Source organism: Neomonachus schauinslandi, chromosome 12 (assembly GCF_002201575.2).
Source record: "Neomonachus schauinslandi chromosome 12, ASM220157v2, whole genome shotgun sequence".
Taxonomy (NCBI): domain Eukaryota; kingdom Metazoa; phylum Chordata; class Mammalia; order Carnivora; family Phocidae; genus Neomonachus; species Neomonachus schauinslandi.
The window spans coordinates 14,145,940-14,172,312 of NC_058414.1; the positions used below are offsets into that span (position 1 = coordinate 14,145,940).

The following is a 26,373-nucleotide window of genomic DNA, read 5'->3' on the forward strand; positions in this document are numbered from 1 at the left end:
CACCTGAATCCCATCTATAACAACTCTCAGCTCCTCCTGAGAACTTCAAATGATGAAGAAATCACTGCCTATTTAGGAGGCACATTTTAATTTGGACAGTTCTAGTTACTAGATAATTCCTCTTATATTGTACCAAATCTACGCCTCCCGCCACCCCGCCACACACACACAATTCCATCCACTGGGCTTTGTTAGGCCCTCTGAAACCACCTAGAATAAACCTAGTCTTTCTCCAACATTTTAATAAAACTTTCGAATATTTGCAGCCCTCTCTCTTGTCCTTCTAGGTTCTCATGACTGCAGATCGAATGTTTTGTTTCACTGTTCAGTCCTTCTGTGCCATGGCTGTGAATCCTTTGGTTTTTCCAGGGCGCTCTCATTTGAATATGCAGCATTTCTGTACTTTCTAAACAGAGCAGTGTCTAGAGCTAACTGTTCTCCACTTTTTAGAGCAATTGTGTCATTTTAGCTTAGGTACATCCATCTATATTTATATCTGTGCCTCTGTCTAATCTATGTAAGTATATATGCTTATAATACAGCTATGGAATATAATCGCTAACATCCATGATTTTAATGTTCCTTCAAGTCCCTTTTTTTCCTTCAATTTCTTTTTTTTTTTTTTTTTAAAGATTTTATTTGTTTGACAGAGAGAGACACAGTGAGAGAGGGAACACAAGCAGGGGGAGTGGGAGAGGGAGAAGCAGGCTTCCTTCCTGCCGAACAGGGAGCCCGATGTGGGGCTCGATCCCAGGACCCTGGGATCATGACCTGAGCGGAAGGCAGACGCTTAACGACTGAGCCTCCCAGGCGCCCCTTCCTTCAATTTCTTATGCAGAGAAACATGAACCACAAAAACTAAGGGGCAGAAAGGCTATATTCATCTAAATTTTCTAGATTTTCACTTTAATTTTACTATCCACAGAAATCTAAATATTAAGAATCATTCATAAACAGTTTCGTCTTTTAGGAAAACAAAAAATGCTTTAATATTAAAGGCAAAATGCTACTATAAAAATTCTTCCGAAAGTCTTCATGATGTTTCTGGGGTCAAACATTTCTTAGTAAACCTAAAGCTGGTATGTTGAGACTAAGATGCAGAGTTTCCCAGACTTGTTATAGAACTAATAACATCCAGTCGGCTGTGTGCTTAACAGCCAGCATTCTGGGGGGAGAAAAAGTATGCGCAGAGATGTGTACATGCACTTATTATAAACTGATATAAAGAATGATAACACAGCTTACAAATAATAACAAACTATACAAAACTATTTATTTAAAATCTGTATACCTATAATTCTGCTCTTTTACTGTTTCCTACAAAATCTACTGAAAGTTTCTATCATCAACAACAGCGTTACAGAATTAGACTACAAATAAATGTTTGATTACTATCTGATTCAGCAAAAAGCTACTCACGCCATTGACAAACATCCTGACTGAATACTGGCTGATATTTTCATTTATGTTAGCAAGAGGAAAGTGAAATACTGAAGACTCATGTTGGAACTTCACTCATTCATCAATGACGTAAGTGATCTCCTTGTAGAATCATATATTTTTTGAATACTAGAAGAATATTTATTCATTTCCTTGTGCTTTTCACAATCTAATACCTATTGAGACAGCAGCCTTTAAAGTTTAATTTCCATTATTAGCATTTTTTCCGTCACTTTCTCAAGTCCAGATAATCAATAAGACAATCAATTGAAGTCCTGATTTTTAGCATTTGCAAATTTCCACGGTATAAATACTCTCTCCACGGCTGATTTCAAGCTACCAATGTGACCTCACTGAATGTAGGGTTGGGAAAGATACAGAATATCATTATGTAGGATTCCCACCACGCAAATACAATAAATACATAAGACCATAAATAATAAAGTATAGAAAAATATTTAGGAAATGATGAGTTTTGAGTATTTTTATCTTTGTTTAAAATGTAATTTATATAATTATAGGATTATATAATTTAATTCTTAGTAGTGACTTTAACAACTGGCTCACAAAATTCCTGAATGTTACAATCATCTCTCACAAGCCAGCATGAGCTGGCTCCAGCATATCACTGGTGACAGACTTGGAGAGAGATTCAATTTTTCAAAATCTATCTAGGTCGACTAGACTCCTCCCTGAGCTTTGGAATCATTGATTCGTACTGGAACTATTCCTCAAAATTTAAATCCAAAATAACTTCATCAGCTATGCCACTCATATGACTTACACTCCCTACTCTGTAAATAAATGTACCAGTACACCATCTCTAATATTTATTCTAAGTCATTTAGATATGACATAAATTACTCTATGAAACCAAACAATTCTTTTCACCAATGCTATAAAAACATTGTAAGCTCATACACAAGAACTAAAGTTGCTTCTTAGAATAATCTAAACTCCCCATCAAACTAGTGGAGGGAATATCTCACCTTTTGCTCATACTTATCAGGCAGAATTTATTGCTTCCCAAATACCAACTCAGGTTGGATATCAGTACCTTGAATTCATACCAACAAACACAATGTGGCAATTTCATACCTATTAGTGAGTATTAAAACGACAATAATTATATATAGAATTATCCTTACTTCATTCAGAAATTAATAATCAACAGTAAAGTTAGGTAACCCAACACACAACCAAAGTAATTTTTGGTCATAACTGTAATGCTTGAAATTGTCTTCTGGTTTTGATCAGGAAATTCATCTACTAATGCTACAAAGGAGATATACTTTTTGTTGCAAATTATTACCTAGAAAATCTAGAGTACATGTAACTATCTATATGCATTAATGCATACTCAATACACCTCTCCACATACTTATTTTGTTGGTCTGATGATTTTATTTTTTTTATACAGAAAACTAACATTGAAACAAAAATCTGTAGATAGCTTTTAGAGACCCAACTCATATGGTTATTGTGAGAACAAGAAAAAACTAACTTGTAAGGAGTACATTTATTTTATTTCATAGTTTCTCTGAGCAAGTTGAAAGCATCTCTGGGAAAGAGTACCCGACTGTGTGTGCCACAGCTGGAGAGTACCTAGGCTGGAGGATTATGATAAAATATCTGGGGACAGGGGCGCCTGGGTGGCTCAGTCGGTTAAGCGTCTGCCTTTGGCTCAGGTCATGATCCTAGGGTCCTGGGATCGAGCCCCGCATTGGGCTCCCTGCTCAGCGAGGAGTCAGCTTCTCCCTCTCCCACTCGCACTGCTTGTGCTCTCTCTGTTTCTCTCTCTCAAATAAATAAATAAAATCTTTTAAAAAAATATCTGGGGACATGACACAGGGCAGCCCAGAGCCTCCCTTGGGTCAGTGGTCAGAGGGTCCACAGGGAGATGCGTAGGTCTGTCTGGATGCTGGGTGGGAGCCACTGCCACAAACTCTCTAGCTGAGTTCTGAGGAAAGGAACAGGTTGGCCCCTGGTGATTTACACTCTGGGTGCCCAACAAAATCTCAACCAGCAACCAGGCTAGGACAGAAACAGGGATTATTAAAGGAGAGTGGAAAAGAGAAAGAGAAAGAAAACATCCCAGCTCCCTTAGACCCACAACTGTGTATATACTACATACACTGTATGTCAAGATATCAAGTGTTTTAACTCCAACTATCACAATAACCGTATGACACAGGTACTATGGTCATCCTCACATGACAGGTGAAGGTCATAGATGTTATATAACAGTGAAGTGGCAAGGCTGGGGACTTGAACCTTCTTGAGACCAATTCCAGAATCACAGTTATATTCTACTGCACGGAAACCATGTGTCCCTCCAGATTATTACTCCTCTTTTCCTTCTTGTTCAGTGTCCCAGGAGCTTGACTTATACAGGTTACATCAAAACCTTTTTTTTTCCTCTCTGGTTTCCAGCTGAGTTTTGTCAATGGAAGGAAGAGAACAAAATTGGGACATTTATTCCCTTGCTTCTCCTCCTGTGGGGTCTAGGAATGGCTGTATCGTCCAAAAGTGGTGGTCTTATCCAAATGACACTCTCTTTCTGGGTTTTGGTACCTGCCCACTCTTTCACCCTTTCCAGATAACGTTACCCTTCAGGTAAAGGGAGAAAGCACGGGTCCAAGGATGATGGGGTCTAAGGGTCCACGGCTGATAAGGACACTCTGTTACTAGTCTGTGGGGAGGAGGTTTCCGCTATTCCTTGTATTTCCCTACATTCTACCTAAACTTTTGTGAATAGTACCATTAGTAGACTCAATCTAACTAATTTGAGTGTGCCTTCTCTTTCTTGCCAGGATCCTGACTAAAACAACTACTGTAATATTCTGCCATGTATAAAAGTTGTTGGTCTTTAGATATTAATTCAAAAGAAAATGTTTTCCTATCATATTTTTGTTTATGTTTCATTTGTTCCTATATAGCAAAGTCTAGGGAAGTTTATAAGTATGGGAAAATTAATACTGGTGTCTTTTTATATAAAAAGCTTACATAAAGCAACAAGAAAAAAAGATGGATTTCCCCAATAGAAGAAGTCAAGAACAGGCAATTCACAGAAGAATTACCAATAGCCAAAAATCACAAAAAAACTAAGCCTGATTAGTAACTGAAGAAATGCAAAGTAAAAGAAATCCCACTTCTTACCTAACAAATTATCCAAGACCAAAAATAATTTTTAAAAAATCAGGTTTAGTGAAAGAGTCAGAAAATGGTTAGTCTCAAATACAGTGCATGGATGTATAAATTTGCTTATCTTTTCTGGAGGGCTTCAAAATGTGCATACCTATTAATCTAGTAATTCTGCTTAATTAATTAATTAGTTAATTAATCCTAAGAAAATGATTAAGGATATAAACAAAGTTTAAATTAAAATTTAAAATTAGAAGCAATCTAACTGTCCAACTACAGGGGATTAATTAAATAAATGATGATATGCACCCTATGTTCTTCACAGCATTATTTACAATAGCCATGATATGGAAGCAACCTAAATGCCCATTTATAGAGGAATGGATAAAGAATACGTGGTATATATACACAATGGAATACTACTCAGCCATGGCAAAGAATAAAATCTTGCCATTTGCAACAACATGGACGGACATAGAGGGTATTATGCTAAGTGAAACAAATCAGACAAGGACAAATACAGTGTGATTTCACTTACATATGGAATCTAAAAAACAAAACAACTGAACAAACAAAACAAACAGAGACTCATAGATACAGAAAACAAACTAGTTGTTACCAGAGGGAAAAGGGTACAGGATTTAGGTGAAACAGGTGAAGAAGACTAAGAAGCACAATCTTCCAGTTATAAAATAAATAAGACACAAGGATATAATGTACAGTATAGGGAATATAGTTAATAATATTGTAACAACTTTGTACTGTGACAGATGGTAACTAGACTTAATGTGGTGACCATTTTGTAATGTATATAAATACTGAATCACTATATTGTACACCTGAAACTAATACAATATTGTATCTCAGCTATTCTTATCTTTAAGATTTTATTTATTTGAGAGAGAGAGAGAGCACGAGCGGAGGGAGAGGCAGAGGGAGAGGGACAAGCAGACTCCCTGCTGAGCAGGGAGCCTGATGCGCTCGATCCCAGGACCCTGAGATCACAACCTGAGCCAAAGGCAGACCCATAATCAATTGAGCCACTCAGGTGCCCCTATATTAGTTATTCTTTAATAAGAAATTTAAATTGAAGAAAACGATCTTGCTACAAAGCCAATGGATAAATAGACACATCCATATGATAAAATACTTCATAGTCATTTAAGCTGTTGCTATAAAAATGTTTGTTTAGAAAAATGTTTACCATATATAGTTTCCATACAAACAAGCTAAATAAGGAAAAGATAAGCTACAAAAACATTTTATTATAGTAGAGTTATAGATTACCTATAGGTAAGCAAGGGGCACATCATCTGGACCACAGGAACCACTTTATGGAGTTTGAAATTTATTCTGAGAGCAATAGGAAGCCACTGTAAGGCTTTAAGTAGTGGAGAAAAATAATGCTCACAAGTCTATAAATTCTGTTACCTGAAATTTAACATCCAAATCCAACAGCCAAACATCTACCTCATGGAGTTTCTTCGAGTAAAAATACTTTGAAAATGCTAATCTATGCAATCATCATCATTATCATCATTAACAAAAGTCTAGAAGTAATAGAAGTTTAGCTTGGGGGAGGCTGGGTGGCTCAGTTGATTAAGCATCTGACTTCGGCTCAGGTCATGATCCCGGGGTCCTGGGATAGAGCCCCACGTCGGGCTCCCTGCTCAGCAGGGAGTCTGCTTCTCCCTCTCCTCCTGCCTCTCTCCCTGGCTTGTGCTCTCTCTCTCTCTCTCTCACTGTCAAATAAATAAATAAAATCTTAAAAAAAAAAAAGTTTAGCTTGTAGACACCCTTGGAAATCTACTTTATTATGAAGTTCTTCTCATTGGGTTTAAAGGAAATCCTTTTGTGAAGGGTTCTGTAGACTGGCATTTCGTATTGTATATTTGTGGCATATGCCCTGACCTACAGAGAATGGTTACAAGCAACAAACTGGACATTTTTCCCAGGGGCTCCTCTTCCCATGTGGGCTCATTTGCTGACCGCACTGTGTGTGAAGGCTGGAACTGAAGGAAGTTCTATCCCATCTTCTCATGTGTCTCCTGGGGAAAAGGAGGGCTGGAGGGTATTGTTCAAAGACTGGAAAGTAAGATTCTGAGCTAGAATTTTTATCATTGTGAAAAAACCCTCAGAATTCAGTTCATGACTTTTTCAGTTAATAAAAACTGCTTAGTCTGGCCACTACTTGAACAACCCATAGCAGCAAATTCTAATTTGCTGAGTCCATACTTAAAATAACCACAGATAACTCTGAGTTTTCGTGGGATCTTTTGCTCCCCCACTTTTCTCAACAGAACCAGAAAGAACCCTACATTTCACTTATCTGTCTGTGTAAAACACCAAGAATATACATTCTTGCTTCTGATGATCCTTCTTTATAGAAATCTCATACATTAGAAAATGTGGACTCAATTAAGAATTCAAGATGTTTAAAGAGAGAATATTTTAGATATAGCCAGAAAAAAAATGTAGAATTCATTTAATTTAAAAAGATTTTTAGAAAACTGTGGTGCAGATGATTTTCTTACAAACAACAATAATTACATGAAATGCCTTCAAACGTACCCACTTTCTTTTACCAGCTCATCCTTCTTTAGAATGTCTAGTGGTAGACATAAAGGCTCAGAAATGGTTTATTATAACTGAAATTTCTGTCTGTTATTACCAAAGAGAAATGTATTGAACTTAATATGTTAGGTTTGGGAAATCTGTTTTCATTTGCTATAACCAATGGTCTGTCATAAGCGTGGACATAGTGGGCTTTCAGATTCTATCCTCCATCTGCCCCTGACACCCTAAGATGAGACTTCCTTTATTTTTCTTGTGTTTATAAAAAACCAGTTTCCAAAACCTAAACTAAACCTCTTCATCTCTAAGAAAAATGAAAGTGATAAAGAAGGTAACTTTCAGGAGAACTAGACACACAAATATCTAGAAGATATTGACGTATGCTCATTAAATGGTGTAGAAGCTATCCTCCGCTTAACCTTGCCTCAAACAAGGTCTTCTGATTTCCTTAGGAATACCTATTCACTAATAAGAGGACACTACCCCCCGCCAAAAAAAGGCATTTACTTACTTTATCAGAGAAAAAAGGAGTAGATGCGTAGAAATAATAGTGCCTTTGTGGTGGTTTTGTAACTTTCCACGAATTTGTTGCCAGTCTCCTCATCAAAAAAGGAAAGGTTACTTCCCGTCTTCTTGAATATGAGGGAGGCTTAAAGACTCATGATTCTACTGAACAGAAAGTGGTGGAAGCGATGCTGTTGACTTCCAAGGACAAGGTAGAGAGGTCTAGTTTATAAAAGCCAGATTCTCTTCTCTCTTCTCTCCCCTTGCCCTTAGAACCCAGCCACCATATTGAGAGGAAGCCCAGGTCACATGGAGAATACGTAGGTATTCCAGTCAACAACCCCAGAAAAGGTCCTAGCCAACAGTCGGCATCAACCACCAGACACGTGAAAAAACAAGCCTTCAGACGATTGCAACCCCCAGTCTTTGAACAGCCTCCATTGAAATCGAGTGTAAGAGAAATACATGGACTCTATCAACCGATCCCCAAATGGAAGATCTTTGAGCAAAATAAATGTCATTGTTTAAGCCACTCAGTTCTGGGTTGGGTAATAATGCAGCCATAGATAAGGTGATCAACCATATAATTGTAATGGCAGTATTTGTACATTAAGAAGCACTTAGTAGAAGGCACTTAGTGCTGGTGGTAGGTGCTCTGGATGGGTCTGAGGCTAGGCAGGAGGGATGGGAGGAACCTTTAAATTTTCCGCCTATATCCTTTCTTCTCTTAAACTTTCCAGCTTAGCTAATTCAGAAGGCCGATTTCAGTATTTGTAATTAACACTTCACCTGGCCCTCCCCCTCTTTCTACCAGGATGAATTAGAATTCTTCTCATTCCTTACCTCCTATCAAAGAAAGTTATAGCTGAACACAACTTTCTCACTCCGTTCCTTTGCTCATGGAATGGCTTCTCTGTTCTAACTTAGAGATAATCAATTTTAGAAAAATATCTTGTCTAAATGTAGCTCTGGAGATCACAAACATACCAATACAAGGGTTATTCAGTTGCAAGTAACATGACCCTAGTCTGGCCTACTTAAGAAAAAAGCGAGAAAGGGGAGGGGAGAAGACTTTGTTGTAAGGGTATGGGGTAACCCATGGAATCAAACGAAAAAGCTAAACATCTAGATCTCTGAAAAGATATTACTCAAGACTCTTCCAGGAAATCAAGGTGGTAAAAACTATGGGCAGTTTCTAGGATCACCACCATGTGGACACACGACAGCTATTTTTCAGTCCTTGGATCACTCAGTTCAAGAGTTATCTTCCCAGGAGGGAGCAAACTAATTATCTATTTTGGGGCACATTCAATCTCTTTGTCCAGGAGAAGATGGAACATCTTGTTTGAGAGTTCCACCATTACTATCTTTAATTGGAAAGGAGTTCTTTGCCAAAGTCATATCCACACATTGTTCACTCAATGTCCACCACAACATCTGATCCTTCAAACTAAGTCCTGTCCCTCGGTTATTCATTTCTCTATCATCCAGTACTTCTCTTGGAAAGCACTTCTTACCGTTACCATCTGTAAACTCCATGAAAACAGGGACAAAGTCGAATTCATTATTACATTCTCAGGCCCCAGTACAATGCTTAGTGCAAAGGTGCTCAATAAATATTTGTTGAATATGTGAAAAAACACTTCTTTACCTTTGTTTTGTAATTCATTTTTGCACACACACACACAATCTTCCTTTAGTTGAAGAGTAGACTCCTGTGGGTAGAGTCTATTTCCCCTTAATATTCAGTAAGTATTTACCAAGAGTGGATGATGTCCAGAAACATCCAATTCAGAAGCAGTTCAATTCAAAAAACATTTATCTGGGACTTAATATATGCAAGATCTATTATCTGTCCTCTAGGGGCTTGCTACTCAGCAAGGGAGACAGACAAATGCACAAGTCATTATAATACTAGGCAAACACTGGAAATGGCTGCAAAAGAGGTTTAAAAAAATGAGGGAATAGCTGGAAAGCAAGGGAAGGCAAGATTCATCAGAATGTATGAAATCAAGAAGCTTGGCCCAAATATTTTGACCACAGAAAGGGGAAGGGGCAGCAGACTGTGATGCATTTCGTGAGTGGATCTAAATAAATTAACCTCTCAATAAGTTCATTATAAGCAGCTTGGAGAACACATCAAGATATTAAAAGGTTATTTGCACCTGGCCCCTTTCACCTAATTGAAATGAAGTGATAGTAGCCAATGGTGTATGGCTATATAGATTCTATAGATTTTTCTCTAACAGACTGATACCTAATAGGAAAAATGCCTCTCTGAGGAATCAGAAGACCAAGAACCAAAGGGTCCTTCCAAAAGGTAGTGTAAAAGTATTGCCATTTTCATGAGGCAAATGACCTTTAAAAGGCTCTAATACAAGCCCACTTTAATATTTAAATGAAGAAGGTCAGCTACAAATTCCTAGGGGTATCTAAGACTGTTATAGTCTTGAAGATTTTGAGGAAGGAAGATTTTTGAGCCACCATGAGACATAAAAGTAGAGAAATCAGTAAAAATAAAATCTTAACCTGGAAGAAGCAATTCTCCTAAGTGCTGACTTTTAGGACTGATTAAAAAAGCAACTTAACTCCTTTTTTTTTTTTTAAGATTTTATTTATTTATTTGTCAGAGAGAGAAAGAGAGAGCACAAGCAGGGGGAGCAACAGAGGGAGAGGGAGAAGCAGGCTCCCCCCTGAGCAGGGAGCCTGTTGGGGGCGGGGGAGGGGGGGCTCCATCCCAGGACCCTGGGATCATGACCTGAGCCAAAGGCAGATGCCTAACCCACTGAGCCACCCAGGTGCCCAGCAACTTAACTTTTATAAAAATATGAAAAATTGGACAATTCAGCTGTTGAATGCAGTGTTCGAAGAAAGTATCTTCTAGGTGGTGGCTAGAAGGCACGGGTATGGGAAAGGCACATCAGAGCTGGAGGAGAGGCTCAGTAAATAAAATCTGTACCCAGGGGCACCTAGATGGCTCAGTTGTTAGGCGTCTGCCTTCAGCTCAGGTCATGATCCCAGGGTCCTGGGGTGGAGCCCCGCATCGGGCTCCCTGCTCCGCGGGAAGCCTGCTTCTCCCTCTCCTCCTGCTTGTGTTCCCTCTCTCACTATGTCTCTCTCTGTCAAATAAATAAATAAAATCTTCTAAAAAAAAAAGATATTAAAAAAAATCTGTACCCAACCTACAGCACAGTCTGAAGAGGTGAGTTTTCTTCTCTCTCTACAATATAAACCCTTCATAGACCCCAACTTTGTGTTAGATTTCCCAACATCATCCTTTCCAGGCTGATACTACCCAGTGGCACAGCCAAGTGGAAACCGATCTGTGTGGCTACCCAACGACAAGATCACAGAGGGCAATAAAAGCTGGGGACCAGTAAGAGACAAAACATCCTGTACATACACTCAACGAAGAAAGTCAAAACTGTCAAAGAGACACATTATATGAAGGAGATGGTCACTATCACTGGCTTCAAGGAAAGTTTGTCTCTTCCACTTAATATTTTTTAGAGAGTTTATTTATTTGAGAGAGAGAGAGATAGCGAGAGAGAATACAAGGGGGAGGGGAGAAGCAGGCTCCCCACTGAACAGGGAGCCCAAAGCAGGGCTCGATCCTAGGACCCTGGGATCTTGACCTGAGCCTAAGGCAGACGATCAACCGACTGAGCCACCCAGGCACCTCAGAAGTGCCAATAATTTCTGACAAATGCACAGGGGGCATGGATAAATATTAATTAAAAATGTGTGGGGTTGTCATGGTAACCACAATGGAAAGATGCTCCCCTAGTGATCCTGACTTCTTTGGTGGTGTCTATAAAAGGAAGTAGGTTTTAGCAACATCAACCAAAATCTCTAAATATCCTTAATGAATGTCATAACACATTTCCCCCTAAATATGGCCTCAAATGTCAATTTAACCTACATAAATTTCACAGCATGTTCAGTTCTTAGAAATGTGGCTTTTTGAAAGACTTTTTTGAGGCTGTCATTTTATTTTTGGTTTATTCATTTAAAAAAATGTATAAAGGGTTCATTCTGGAAGATAAGAAAGTCCTAATTAAACATTGGCTATAAAAATCCCCAAAGGAATGAAGACACCATGGATTTCTACTTGCAGCTCAATTCCAATACTTAACACATAAGTAACGCTTTTAGAGGAGAGCATTACTGTGGAGGCAGAAGAGAGCTCCCCACTGGGACACAGAAGACCCACAAGCTAATTCAATCCTCTTTACTTCTGGAGCAGAGATGATTCTCTGTATACCTAGCTCCAGTCCTGGCTTTTATGGAGAAAGTTAGATTAGGAAAGCCGACCTTAGTGTTCAAAACACCTACCTCGTCTGACCATTAATGTCTGATCCACGCTCCCTATGGGGTCATTTCTCAGACCTGAGAAAGAGAACACCTATTGGTCTAAGAGGTGGGGGAAAGAACCTCACATTTCTGAAACACCCCCTCCCCACGTGCAGGCACCTCAATTGCCTTCCTGTACAAAATCTTCAACACCTTGTCAGATGTGATCTGACTTCTCATGCTATAAAGAGGAAATGGGGGTACGAGAAATCATACCCCTCTGCGTAGGTCAAGAGCAGTAATTCGAACCATGGTTACAATCCTTCTGCCTAGCCATTCTCCCCCCATCTTCCTGGGAGTTCAGTGGAATGTTTCTCTCTCTGAAATGTTGTGGAGTTCACCTTGCTGTGGTGAACATCCTCAGCAAGATCTCTGAGCATTGAATTGGAGGCAAATGTTATGCTCCCAATTTTGGCAACAGTGTGATCCAGGAGGAAAGAAATAAGGGCTTGGCCTGAGAGCTGGCAAACGCCCTTGGAGAGACAAGGAACACGCCTTGGAGGGAAAGCACCGAGAGGCAGGCGGCCATCAGGGTAGCAAAATAACCACATGTTAGAGAAGCATTTGCTGTCGCCCACGGACATCTGGTTTCATATCACTTCTCAGTGCAAAAATTATTTTTAAAATTTCTATGATTTGAAAGAATCACACACACTCCAATATTTTAAATTTAGAGAAGAGTAAGATATATAACTGCCCACTTCCATCCTTGCCCATCACTCTGCCACATACTCCTCAAGATGAAAATAGTGAATTATCGCCTCCTCTGCTTGTCATCTATTTACAAGCCTGAATCCTTTTCTAAACGGACTCTGGAGGAAAGCAGTGCCCAATGTCCTGAAGAAGGAAGGGGTGTTGTCATCAGGAGAAAAAGATCCCCAGAACTTTACTTTGAGCAAGAGAGCCCTGGGGGCTGACGCTTCCTCAGGGAGGAGTGTGGCTCATTCTGAAGGCCTCAGAAATTTCCTTGTTGGTTTTTCTGATATCTGCTGCTAGGATTGAATCAAATTCCTTCTAACAACAGCAAGTGAAGTTTCAGCTCTTAACAAAGTGTGGGACGGCTGGTATCGTTGAATGCTGGGCTCAGCCCGCGTCACCTCATTTCAATGTCAAGCTGCCCCATGAGGTAAGTACCATCAATGGTTCCATGCAGGGATGGGGAAGTCGAGGCCTACACACGTTCTGTACCTCACCCACCCAGCCAACAAAAACAGCCTGACTCCAGAGCCTGGACCCCCTACATCATGTTACACGATAAACAAACAAGAATTTTGGGAGGAGAAAGGAGGCAGGAGAGACGGGGAGGAAAAGATAAATCCAGTTCATTCTCCCTTCAGACGAGACTGAGAAACAATGGCCGAAGAATTCCAATTGTGTTTTAGAGCATAAGCATCAAACCCTGTAATGAAAACATCATGAATGCAGTGTGTCCTGAGTCACTTAAGAAGCCTTTCTTCTTCCTCACTTCTTTGGGGATAATCGTTTTTCTCAACTGTTTAGGCTTTTGACCAATGAACTACTTCTGACATGCATGGTTTTGAAGGTGAAGATTTCCTGAAGAGTCACAGGAAATGCAGAATGTCAAAATACCATATTGGTTGTGGGCTATTTGAGGGTGGAGCGACCCTGTCTGCTTCATGCTTGCATCCTCAGCAACCAGTGTAGCGGGTGAGCAGGACTGGGCGGTTGATTCTTTCCAGTGTATTCTCTGCTGAGCCCACAGAGCGCATCACCGCTCCTACTAAAGAATAGGCACTCAACTTGTTGAGTGGATGAATTAACTGTTGAATGTGGAATACACAAACTGCACAGCATGGAAAAGGCTGATATAAGAAACAGAACCAATTATGGGTTTCTATGACACCATGCTGTCCCTACACTGTGCATATGCACATCTCCTTTGTCTTGATACATGAAACGTAGCACAAAAGTATGAAAGTCAGTTTCAAAACACTTCGCAGCATAAAAGAGAAATATAAGAAATGCAGACACAGAGGATTGATGAAAATTCCTAGGAAAAGTAATTTCAAAGATTCAATATAGAAATGATCCCAGGATATCATGGTCTTATTTTCATCAACTGTTTTATTTTGAGAGGAAAAGCGGGTTCTTCTAACTTCTATAGATGTGCTCTTTCCACCAAAAAAAAAAAAAAAAAAGAATGTTATCTGGTACAGCTTCGTGACTGTCAGAGAGCAAAGGAGGAAATGTGATAAATTTTGACAGAGAATAATAATAATAATAATTTTAAAACTCCTTTATTCATTCTTTAGTATCCTCTCTGGAAAAGGGCACATATACTAAGAATGGCATAAAATGACACATATAATGATGTTGTAATTTCAAAGAGCGCCAAATGTTAAAAATTTGATGACCAGTATAAAACAGCCTCATAATTACATTTATATTGAAAATGTCATCCCCTTTTACCTATATATTAAATATATGAAATCAATGTTTCAAGTATTTAAAAAATAATCTCACCTATATATTTCTTTCCTCTGATAGGCACAACTGTGCTGTTTGGCTTTGGCGCTGAACGAAGCATTTCGTTAGATAAGCTAATTTCAAATATTGTTAAACTAAGCCATTCCCTTATTTTTATGTTCACTTGTTAAATGGTCAAATACGGCCACATTAAAGGAACCAATTTCGGCTTTCAGCTGTCTGTTTTTAAATTTTAAGTCATCTTTATTTTTTTTTGTCTTCCCAGGCTGCAAAAGTGTATTACCAAATAAACTGACACAACATCTCAGCAACTAACATAAACGTGCAATTTTAATGCCTTCTAATCACACAAATCAATATGAGATTTTTGTGCCTGTGCCTGACCTTCTTCAAATTATCCCCCCATTTTGGTAGAATCAGAACGAGTGTGGGCTATTTGATAAAAAACCCTAAGTGTGTGAAATAAGAGCCCTGGTCTCTTCTGCGAGACTCCCCTTGACAGAAAGATGATAGAAGCATCACATCCTTGGGAGAGTAAATGCAAACTGACAAGAGATGAGCCTTTAGATGTTGAATATAATCTTGAATTGTGCTTGAAGTGTCTTATTATCTTGTCTTTTGATGTCTGAAGGGGCGGCTCATTGTTAGAAAAAGGAAAAGCCGCGGCGCATCTTTGCCATCTTTAAAAATTGTTTGGCCTTTAACAACTGCTTCTCCAACTAATGTCCATTTCTCCTGACAATAAATATGGCAGGTCATCAGCAAGTGACAAACAATTTACTTTACATGCCACACTTTTATGGGTTTTGAGAGCTCATGTGGAAGCGGATTTTTTTAAAAGTCCGGAGAAATTAGCAGTGTTACAAACGTTAAGAGGACGGAGGTCTCCGTGCATATACCGATGCGGCAGGCATCGTGGTTATTTCCTGCTGGTTCTGGGCTTGTTTCCTCACTGGTGCGGGATTCAAACTTCCAGCTCTTTATTTATCATGGGCTCAAAATAGCCCAGGGAAAATGCAAACGCAACCTCCAAGCCTGAAAGAGTGCATGAAGGAAAGGCCCTACCTAACGCGGATCGCCAGGGCAATATTCGCAACAGTGCATAAACAGAAGCCCATTCCTCGGAAGGATCTCAAGTTCAACACCACGCTGAATGAATTTGTCCTCTCCCCTCAGAGCCTTTAGTGCTTCCTAATCTCTGCTGTCCTTCTGGGCGCCCCGCACCCTTCGCGTCTACTATTTGTTTTGTGGGGTTTGTTTTAACTTAAAAGTTTAATGATGTTTCCAGTCAATAGGATTCCATAGAGGCTAAATCACAGGCATGCTACTTTTCTGTCACCCAGCCAGATTTTGTGAAAGCTTTCAAGATCTTTTCTCAGACCTCCCTCACTTTAAGAATCCATAAGAATTCTCAGAAGGACCATAAACTGTTACAGGGTTCAGGTTATTGTATCATTATAAAAACATATTGATACACTGCAGATGACAAGACAGGCGGCCACCATCCTAAGCTCTTACAACCATCCCCATGCCATCAGTGATGTCCAATCCGACCAGTTCTGGGTTTGTTCGGTTTTTTCGCGTGTGTGTGCGTGTTTGATCGTTTTAAGCAAGCAGCTATAGACATTAATCCCCTTTAAAGCATGGTGCCTAATTTTTGACACTTTTCTGATTGCCTGCAGATTCTGATTGTTCACAAATTACGATAAACATGGAATCCAATGGCAGAAGGAAAGATCCTAAACTACAGCAAAGAAATAGACCAGCACCCCTGAGAATCTGACTAATTTCTTAGTGACTCTTGAGAGTAAAACCTGCCTTAATCTTAGGCATCAGAAAGAGATGAGCCAGTCAACATCTAAAATAGTGATGTAGGATTCTTTCTAAAAGTTTAGGAAAGTTTTCCCACATAATCCAGATGATCCCTTTTCTGACTATTCATGCAGAGATTACAGTGGGATTAATGGATAGAATGTTCGCTTTCTTCACGTTTCTTTCCCGCTTCTTCTTTTGAAAACAGTGGGCTTCCTTTTTGACACATTTCTATTTCGCAATATTTTGCTACATGAAAGCAGATCTGTCAAAGAGAAAATGCAGGTTTGGAAAAGGGCATTTCACCCCCCCCCAATACCACTACACATTTCTAAATACGGGAAAATGTGTTCTTCCATTTGATTTTTTATTCTCTTCTACCCTTGGTTGATGTTGGCAAAAATTCACTCCGCAGTAATAATTTTTCATGCTTTATAAACAGCTTCAAATGTTTGCATTTTTAAATCAAATTAATCCCTCAGCCTTTCTACTTTGACGGTGGTGATTCTCTCATGCAAAAAGTCACCCCAAACCATTCATTCATAAAAGTAAATCTTGCCATATTGCTATTCAAAGACAAATGACCACATATGTGGCCATCAAGAACTGCAAAGGAGATTAAGTACACTATGCTATTTTAATAGCAAATGTTTAAAATGTGATTTCTTTATTGTGCATCAAACACCCGTTCTATCTTGATGTGTGTACAGGTAAATGTATATTTAGGTCCATGAAATCCTTCCAGGCAAAAATTGTGCTTTCAAGCTAGAGAACAAATGCTTTTTACTTAAAAGAGAAAAAGATAAATGTTTGAAATGTATGCCCACAAGTAGACAAATATTTAGGTTCCTAATATTTAGATTCCAAGCATCTTCCCACATCTGAGCAAGCTTTGTATGCTTTAAATGTATATATTCCCTATAAATCAAACGGTACAGAAAGCCCCAAATCTCTTTATGCATTAACTGCACAAATTCTGAGAAATCCTGTTGTCTCCTCTGCTCAGTAAAGAGCAGCTTCAAACAAGACACTGGAACTTGGATAATAGCCCAACTATGCCTGAAGCAATACTATATAATATGATTAGTTGTCCTTTATTGGTAAACTATTCATTTTGATAATTTTACCTGGAAACTATGTCTTTAAGTATTCATAGGTACAGAAGGACATTTAAGTGACATACAAATAGCATGAACTAAAAAAAAAAAAGATTATTATAAATTAGGCTTTATTAATTTTATGATAAAGAAAAGACATACAAACGACAAAGTGAGTAAGACAAATCCGAAGTATCATATGAACACAGGAGAAAATATGGAGAACACACCATAGACACAACACGTGTTTGACACACACACATTTTACATGGATAGCACTGCATTTATTCACTGTGCATTCACGGTGCTAAAGACAGAAAACACAGGGAAACAAAGTATGGAAGTGATAAGAAAACGGAAAATGTGCAATTGTTATTTTAAAACACTAGGCTAATATTAGTCTTTAAATAAGAGTGTCTTGGCTTTCACAAACTTTTGTCACCATTTCTCCTCATTAATAGGAAGAAATCAAAGTAACACAAGAGATTTGGAAAGTGCAAAACATTGATTAGTTCAAAAAAAGAAGTAACACTGAGAAAACTGCCCATGCCAAATAGCATAGAGCAGGACGAACACATTTGCAAGATAGTTAAATCTTTTCATGGTGGCTACCGTTGGTACATTCTGAGTGTCCTAAAAATGTCTTAATAGTCTACCTCGTCCTCAGGCTAAATGAACAGGTTTTGCTTTAGTTCTTTACCAAGAACATTTTTTAACCATCTTAATGAATGCAGGCTTCATTATAGAATCCCACTTTCAAATGGTCTTCAGGATAACAGACGTCTTAAGCATTTAGTTTCTGTGTAATGCTATCATTTAGTTTCTCTCATTGTAATGTGATCATTTCCCCCTATATTTTCAATTAGTTTTAAGGGCAGTGCAGTCCTCTAATAAAAGTGACTTAGACTGTTATGTTGTTCCAGGTGGCCAATTTTTTAATGAAAATAAAAACCAGTATATTCTTGCCACATGTAGCACTTTCGAAGGAAAGACTGTAAGAGAAATTTGGGCCTGGATTTTATTTTAAATCTCAAATAAAATAAAGACATTCCTATAACATACCAGGATGTTCAAAAAGTAGCAGCTAACTGTTACAAAGAGATGTCAAGAGCTATGCATCTTTATTAGGTGGTTTTTAAAAATGATCTTTGAATACTTAACTTTTTTTTTTCCATTTCTCTGAGAATGAAAGACTTTCTTCAACCCAAAGAGAGTCAGTGTTATTCTCGCTGACCTCTGTGTTCGCATTGAAATGTCCGAGTCCATTTTTGATAGCTCAAAGTAGTGTCAAAACGCAGAGGAAGAGATGTTACCCAACTAGTCTGCACTTGTTTCATATTTTTATAAAATCTGACTTTGAGAATCAGAAGGTGGGAGTTCACATGGAAAAGGCTGAGTCAGGTCCACATGCGTAATAAACAGGCATCCTCAGAAGCCCCCATAATGCCAAAGCCCAAATACACCTTCTGAACGAATTTTAAACTATTATATATATAATAGTTTATATATAATATTATATATATAACGAAATTTAAACTATTACCAAGGTCTTCCCAAAGAGAAGTCCAATGTTAACAGACTCAGAACCTCGTCCAGGCTCATAGCATGAAAGGACATGCCCCACTGTAAATACTAGATTGCAACAAATTACGCTCACTTGCTTCCCTCTAAAAAAAAAAAAAAAAAAAAAAAATGACGTTTGAAATTTTAAAGGATAAACATTTTAAAAGTAAGACCGAAATGTCATTAATAAAAGGAAAGCTGAACAAAAACACCAGCGAAGTATAGTCCCTCGGAAGACAACAAACAAGAAAATCCAGAGCCACGCTGGATATTAAAGAGAAACCCATCCGCTGGAGAATGGCAACTGTTACTAGGAACTCTCTCTAGCTACCTCTGCCTTTGGATATTTTTTAAAAATTTATTAACCTGACAGCAGGAAACTTTACACAGATTGCCCCCCTAACAGGGTGCCAGTCTGGTATAAACACTTTGCTATCTTTTTCTTTAGCATAAGAAAATCAAGAAACATGTTAAGTGGAGACAGGTGCATATTTGGGCAAACGTGCCTGCTCCTCGGCCCGTCTCGGCACTCAGGGAAGGCCTGAGAATAATCAGGAGCCCAATAGCAGAGCGGCACCCTTCACCCTTCCTCCTTCACGTCGACTTTCTTTTTAATGTGTGGATGTCTGATGTATTATTAATCCCCAAACATAAGCCAGCAAGATCGCCAATCAAAGGGAAGCACCAGTCCTCTCACAAATCATTTGTTTACTGTCTAATAGCAAGCAAGGTCCACTTGAAATAGTCACTTAAGCCTCATTTCTCAAGTGGGGGAAATTTTTATTTGGTCAATTCTTACAAGAAGAATGCTAACTCTATAATTAAATCGGGTAATTGAGAAAGAAGGCAATCTACTTAAGGGCCGAGCCTTGGGAGCTTGAATTGGGAATGCACCTCTATTTATTAATTATGACACAAACTGGGCTGGTTGAACTACAAAACCCAGTCTATTGCCCTGTAACCTTTAAGTCAGAAACATCCAAGACGCGAAAAAGACAAAAAGGAGAGCATTTAAAAGGGTGATGGTGTCCACAAACAATGAATCATGGAACACTTCATCTAAAACTAATGATGTAATGTATGGGGATTAACATAAGAATAAAAAAAATTAAATTAAATTAAAAAAAAAGGGTGATGGTGCAGATTAATGTAATTCCTAATACTTTATCTTATGGCCAATCCTATATAGGACCATTTAACAACATTGACAACAAAATACAAGAATCGTAGCCATCAAGGTAGAAGAAAAATGTGAAACCATACCAGCATTTTGGTTTGCTCATGTGTTAGCATGGACAGCATCTTCAGACACTGGAATACTGAACTTTCTTCTTTAAACAGATGTCTGACCTGAGCGCCCCAGGCTCGGCAGAAACAGAAAAGGGAGCCACTAAGAGAGTCCCCACTGCATCTCATGTCACGTACTGTGCACTGTCCTCCATTAAAGTGTCACTTAGAAATGAGCGTAACTCAACCAACGAATATGGTGAAAAGTTTGAACATCCGTGTATTGCCTATGGATTTATCTGTATTTCAAAGCTTACACATTAACGCTATTTAAAGTGGATTTACTTAATCTAGGCAGTATCACAATGGTCTTCTGGGGGTGGCAGGGGAGAAACACTAAAACTGAATCTGTCTAGATACACACACACTGGATTTTTTTTAAAGAAATACCTAGGTGCATTAGGTTGTCCTAAATGTTCAGAAATGTATCTAAATGTGCATTTCTCCCTCAGGAGTCAGAGAAGAACACCACAAGCATTTGTTTGCCGATTAAACCATAACTGATGTTTGACAAATACCTTATCATGCATCTCATTGACTTACACAAATATAGGTTTCTATTGGGTTTCTTTTAAATAACTACTTTGGCATAGAATCTGTTATCCAAATTATTTAGTTAGAAATATACTCCTTTGATAGTTCCCCAGCAAAACACTCTTTCTTCAGTGAAAAATAGTCTACATTTTCCATTAATAGACCATCAAAACTCGTAAAAATATAGAAGCATGATGCATATTGTAAATAAATATATTTCTCTAGGGAATATTCCTCATCACCTGCCAGCTAAATCCTTCTTGGGCTTAAGCCCAACGTCCTGATTACTGGCCCCAGCATATTTCATCAGAATATTATAAATATCTGAGGCATTGGAACCTTGAGAGAGAGGTTTCAATAAAGTCATACAGTGATGCCATAATGAAGGCCTCCGCTCATTCACAGGCAGCCTGACCACAAGGTGCAGGCCCCATAATGCCCTACCAATGACCTCCATGCTGACCTACAGAGACCACTGTCTCAAGGGGTGACAGTTTAATCCTTTATCCTTTTGTCATTGAAAACGACTCCACCGCCATAAATTCTCATCAAGTCAAACTGGATGGCGATTTAAAAAAAAAAAAAAAATCTTAGAATGCATGTTTCTGTGAGAAAGATAACAGGAAGGGAAGGAAAAAGAAAACACCCTACAGATGGTACATTTTCCAGCAAGGAAGAATCACTGACCCAACTTTCAACCCTTTTCCGAAAGTTCACAGATAAATGATATTGAAAACACCCACGCTTACAAGTATCATGATATGCAATTTCTTTTAACCCAGAAAAACACAGTAGCATGACAGAAAACCAGCCAGCACTCTTTACGTCGGGTCCCATGTGTATAAATGGTTTTTTGTTTACATCCCAGCTCAGGGCTCTGGAGCTGTGTGCCCAACTCACATACAGTGGGGTACAATCGAGCAGCTGAGCCACAGAGGAGCCCAGCCACCTGAGGTCGTTGGGACTTTAAGAAAAGCAATCATGAGGTTTATCTTGAAACAATAAAAATACTCCCAGGAGGAACACGGTTAATAAATCATCTTTCAAATTTCAAATATATCTGGGAGAAAATATTTAGGGCCCGTTTTATGCGCTCTCACTTCTTCAACCGAGACTGCATGGGAAAACTTTAGTACAGATATTTTTCTGGGGATATATATTACTTTTATCCTTCCTGTGGCCATCTTCCCAACCAAGTTGTTGATGCTCTACCATTTGAATTTTAGCATCCAACTTGACGGAATGGGGACCACTGAATTCTTGACGAGCATAACTAAAAATGAAGCACCACATTGACATGGGTGTAATAAATGTCACCCGAGAAACACAGCAACCTCTTCCTTTTGAGATTGTTTGCCAAAGGCCAGTTTTGAGAATGGTTTCGGATATGTACATCACTAGTCACATATTAAATGGCTGGCCCCGCGTGGCATCGCTCATTTAATCCTGTAGCCAAAACCCAGGGAGACGCAGAGCCAAATTCTCTGATAATACCCCCCGACACACAAGTCTGTTCTCCTCCATACTGTTTCCCACAGCTCAGAGCTTAGCAAAATACAGTCACAGACCGAAAAGAGACAGTCATTCTACAGGCTTTCCAAGAATAAATAATGCACCACTTAATGATATCACAGAGAACTACCTCACCACACGTTTCTCAATGAAATGTGGATTCATCTTTCCTGAGTGTACTTGAGTTTCCCTAGCTGTTCAAGTTAAGCAAAATGTTACCTCAGATGTAATTACTTTATAAAACACAAGGGCCCTTTCCTGAACTTTCTACTGAGGCTGGTATATGGCTCCTGGTTTGCTCCTTCTGGTACTCTGAGCTGCACGGAGCACTGAAACATTCTGGACAGTATGTTTCCCTTTGGATGCTGTTAAGAGCAGAGGCGCCTGGGTGGCTCAGTTGTTAAGCGTCTGCCTTCGGCTCAGGTCATGATCCCAGCGTCCTGGGATCGAGCCCCGCGTCAGGCTCCCTGCTTGGCAGGGAGCCTGCTTCTCCCTCTGCCACTCCCCCTGCTTGTGTTCCCTCTCTCACTGTGTCTCTCTCTTCAAATAAATAAAATCTTTAAAAAAAAAAAAAAAAGAGCAGAGGTGCAATTTCAGGAGAGGCATAAAAGACCCAACGGTTCCTGGAATTTCCTTTGTTTATCCATAGAGGGCATCAGTATTAGCTTTTCTCCTGCAGTTTTGGGCTGAAGGTGCCCACACTGTGACAGAAACAGACCTGTGCTCTGGACTGCTAATTTCAACAAGATACAGAAGGGGGAATAATCTCCAAAGAAATCCATCAGTACTGAAATTTCAGGTGCAGCAAAAAAATAAAAACAAAAACAAACTGAGCTCTTCTTGCCTCCTGTTGTTGCTAAATGTCTCTCCACAAAAGTAAACACATCAAGATGCACACAATTGTCTTAATCTGCTCCTTTCATTAGGGAAGCACAGTTTTCAAGAATGCAATGCGCATGTCATGAGGATGATGGTCGGAGAGAGTGTGTTAGGAAATCATGGTTGACAGATAAACCTGGATGCTCTCAGTTATTCTGGAAAAAGGTAATTCTTCATTGTCAGGCAAAGAGTGTAATGAAAACCAAGTATAAGAACAAAAACACTTGAGCGTATTCATGTCAAATAAAATGATGGTCCATTAAACTGTCACCCATTAGGTGTGGCCAAAGTTGCTAAAAATCCCGGGAGGGAATTATTCTAAAAAGTTTTAGTCAGTTATGCAAACTGGGATTTCTAAGGCTAAGTCCCGGTGATATTAACAGGATAGAGCACAATAGACCCAATAGCTAAAGAAGTCTCAAAGAACATTGGGTGCTTCTTTCGATGGACATTCTAGTCCCTCTGCCTCCTACTGTCTCCCCTTTTTGCCTCAAGTTTTCGAAACTGCTCATCTCCTGGTTGCTTCTTCACCTAATCAGAAACTGGAAAATATTCACACTGTGTTCAAAAAGCACTCTAGAGGCCAAATAAAATTCAGCGAATACATAAGGAATATCAGATGTAAGATGGAGATTTTGCCCAGTGTCCTCTCACAAATTCAGAAGTTGAGAATTTTCAAGTGAAGATGAGCACCTTCTAACACCCACTGCGATTTCTACACTAAACTCTGATTCCTTAGTTTACCCCGTAAATATTCCACTTCAGATATATTTTCAATGAACTTGTAATTCAAACCTCTCTGACCCTCTTGGGTTTTGTTTTTTTAAAGCTTATGTCTCTGCACATGCAAATCAGTAAGAGTGACATAATAGATTCTATAACAATTTTCAACAGTGGGAAATCTAAACAAATGTTGAGAAGCCAAATTAATCACCCCTCTATTGGTTTACTTGAAGAAAGGGAAAAAAAACCAAGTTGGGGTTATAAGTGAAAGTCTACAAAATGCATTTACTTTTTTAAATTGCATGCAAAGTTTAGGAGCAAGTAATCCATTATCCGCGATTCTGTTGAATTCACAGTTGATTACTTTTTAAAAGTCAAAATGCTTTGTATTAATGCATCCCCAACATCAGAGAGACTGGAGCATGGTTTTGCCTTTCTGTAATTTATAATTTTATCTGACTTCTCTCACTAACCCCCTGAAAGGAAATGAGTGTTCTAGGACATGACTCCCCCTACACACATAAAAACTGAAACTACAACAAAATATTCCTTTAGAGTGCAAATGCTAAAACCTTAATGCCTAGGTATAAAAAAAGAAAAGAAAAATCTATGTGCCAGGTAGAATTGCTGCTTTTTGAAAAAAGCATAATATGACAGAATTTCTTGAAACTGGGATCTATTATACTCTTAACTGTAAAGCTGTATTTTACCAATAGAAGATCTGAAACAGAAAGTTTCTCAGCAACACCCCTCAGTGTTTGACTGAGTGAACATTTCAAATCAGAGGAAAGCTTCCTCTGTTGAAGCTGGTCTAGAGTTGCCAAACTATCGAAGCTGCTTTCTTCCTGGAGGCTAAAAAAAAAATTAAGCTTATTTTTTTTTAGCTGAATTAATGACTTTCTTGACAAAGCAGTCTATGCGGTGGTGTGGTTTTTCTTTGATGTTCAGGCACACGGCTGTGTTTTTAACCTGCGACCCAGCAGTGTTCTGCCTGATATATGCATATAAAATCATGTGTATATATCAGGTTAGTATATATAGGTATAAACAGGTTAGTATGTACATACATATATTCAGTGTTATAAGTATATAAACACTGGAAAATAATTAAAAGCAAGTGTTTCGGGAGCAAGTGTTCTGAAAACCTAATGTCACTCTATCCCATAAAGTGCTTCTCCAGCACAGACATCTATCACCATCCATCAGTCAGTCACGCGCCTCAACAACCCGCTCCCCTTTCTGATTAGAGATCACAGTTGCTTGAGTTGGCTTACAGAGTGTCATCTGCTTGAATGACAGATGTCTCTGCTGGAGTGGCACTCTGCTCGCTCTTGTTTTGTTTATGGAACAAAGATTCCTGAAAGGTCCTGGGCTGCCTCCACATTTAGGAAGAGCCTATAAACATCTGGTCAAGGGAAGAGGGGTAGGGGAGGGACGCAAAGGACCTCTTTTCTTTCCTCGTCCCCCCGTTAGAAGGAGAGATACCCACTCTAATTGTGATTACAAAAATGTTATTTCTCTGAGCAATCCCCGTAGCCACCTTTGTTTACCTGGCACAGAGAGACTCGTATTGATATTTCTCAGTTCCCTCTTCCGTCTTTTGACTACAGATAATAACTCTTTACTCTCCTTCCCCTTAACAAAAGGCTGCAAAGCAACCCGAAACCGAGTCGATATTTATTCAATAAATGTTAACCAATTCTCACAATGGAACTGATTTCCTGATTATTATTACCATCTTCTTCTTCTTTTTCTTCTTCTTCTTTTTTTTTTTTTAATAATTTCTAGCCCTGGGGACTCTGGCAATATCAGACAAGCCCCAAGGAGCAGCGAGGAAGTTCCTTGCTGGGAAAAGTTTGGAGGACATCCTGCTAGCCAGCTGGAATGGGCTCCGGTGGGGCCCCTCCAAGATGCGAAGCTCCTCTTTAGCACTTACAAGAAAATTGAATGAACGACAGGGAAAGGGTGGCGGGGGGGTTGTGGATTGCTCTTCCGGACAACATGGTAGGGCTGAAATGAAATACCTAGACAGACTTACCGAAGAGCTTGCTGGGAGTGTCCTCGCTGTCATTTGATTCCACAGGCTCAAGCAGGGGCTCATTCAGCTCGCTGTCTGAAGTAGCAGCCTTGTCCTCACCTCTCAACTCCGCATTCATTTCACTCCGCGCTGACAGCAAGGGCTTACTGACTTGTCCAGCTATCATTGGATCCTGGGATGGGGGAAAAGAGTGAAGGGGATGAAAAAAAAAGTGGCAGCTTTAGTGTGCGTGTCCTCTCTCCCTCTCCCTCTCTCCTCTCTCTCTCTCTTCCACACACACACTCTCCCTCTCTCCTCTCTCTCTTATCTGCTCCCGCTGTTATTGCTGGCTGCAGTCAAGTGAAGAGCTATTACAGATCCGAGGAGTTCTCCATTACTCCCCACCCTATTAAAGCTCAACTAGCATGTGAGAGATTCAGGAAGCTTCGGAGGGAAGAAGGGGGGGGCGAAAAAACTTCTTTGAAA

At 39.3% G+C, this 26,373-nt stretch overlaps 1 protein-coding gene across 1 annotated transcript in view; it reads right to left on the reverse strand.

Annotated features, from left to right (window-relative positions):
* LOC123326401 (POU domain, class 6, transcription factor 2-like) overlaps positions 1-26,163 on the reverse strand; it is a 177,101-nt gene extending 150,938 nt beyond the window's left edge. The window contains exon 1 of the mRNA XM_044920213.1: positions 25,909-26,163. Coding sequence (XP_044776148.1) covers positions 25,909-26,074 — 166 coding nt within the window. The 5' untranslated portion in view covers positions 26,075-26,163. The remainder of the gene's footprint in view (positions 1-25,908) is intronic.
* Positions 26,164-26,373: the final 210 nt, after the last annotated feature.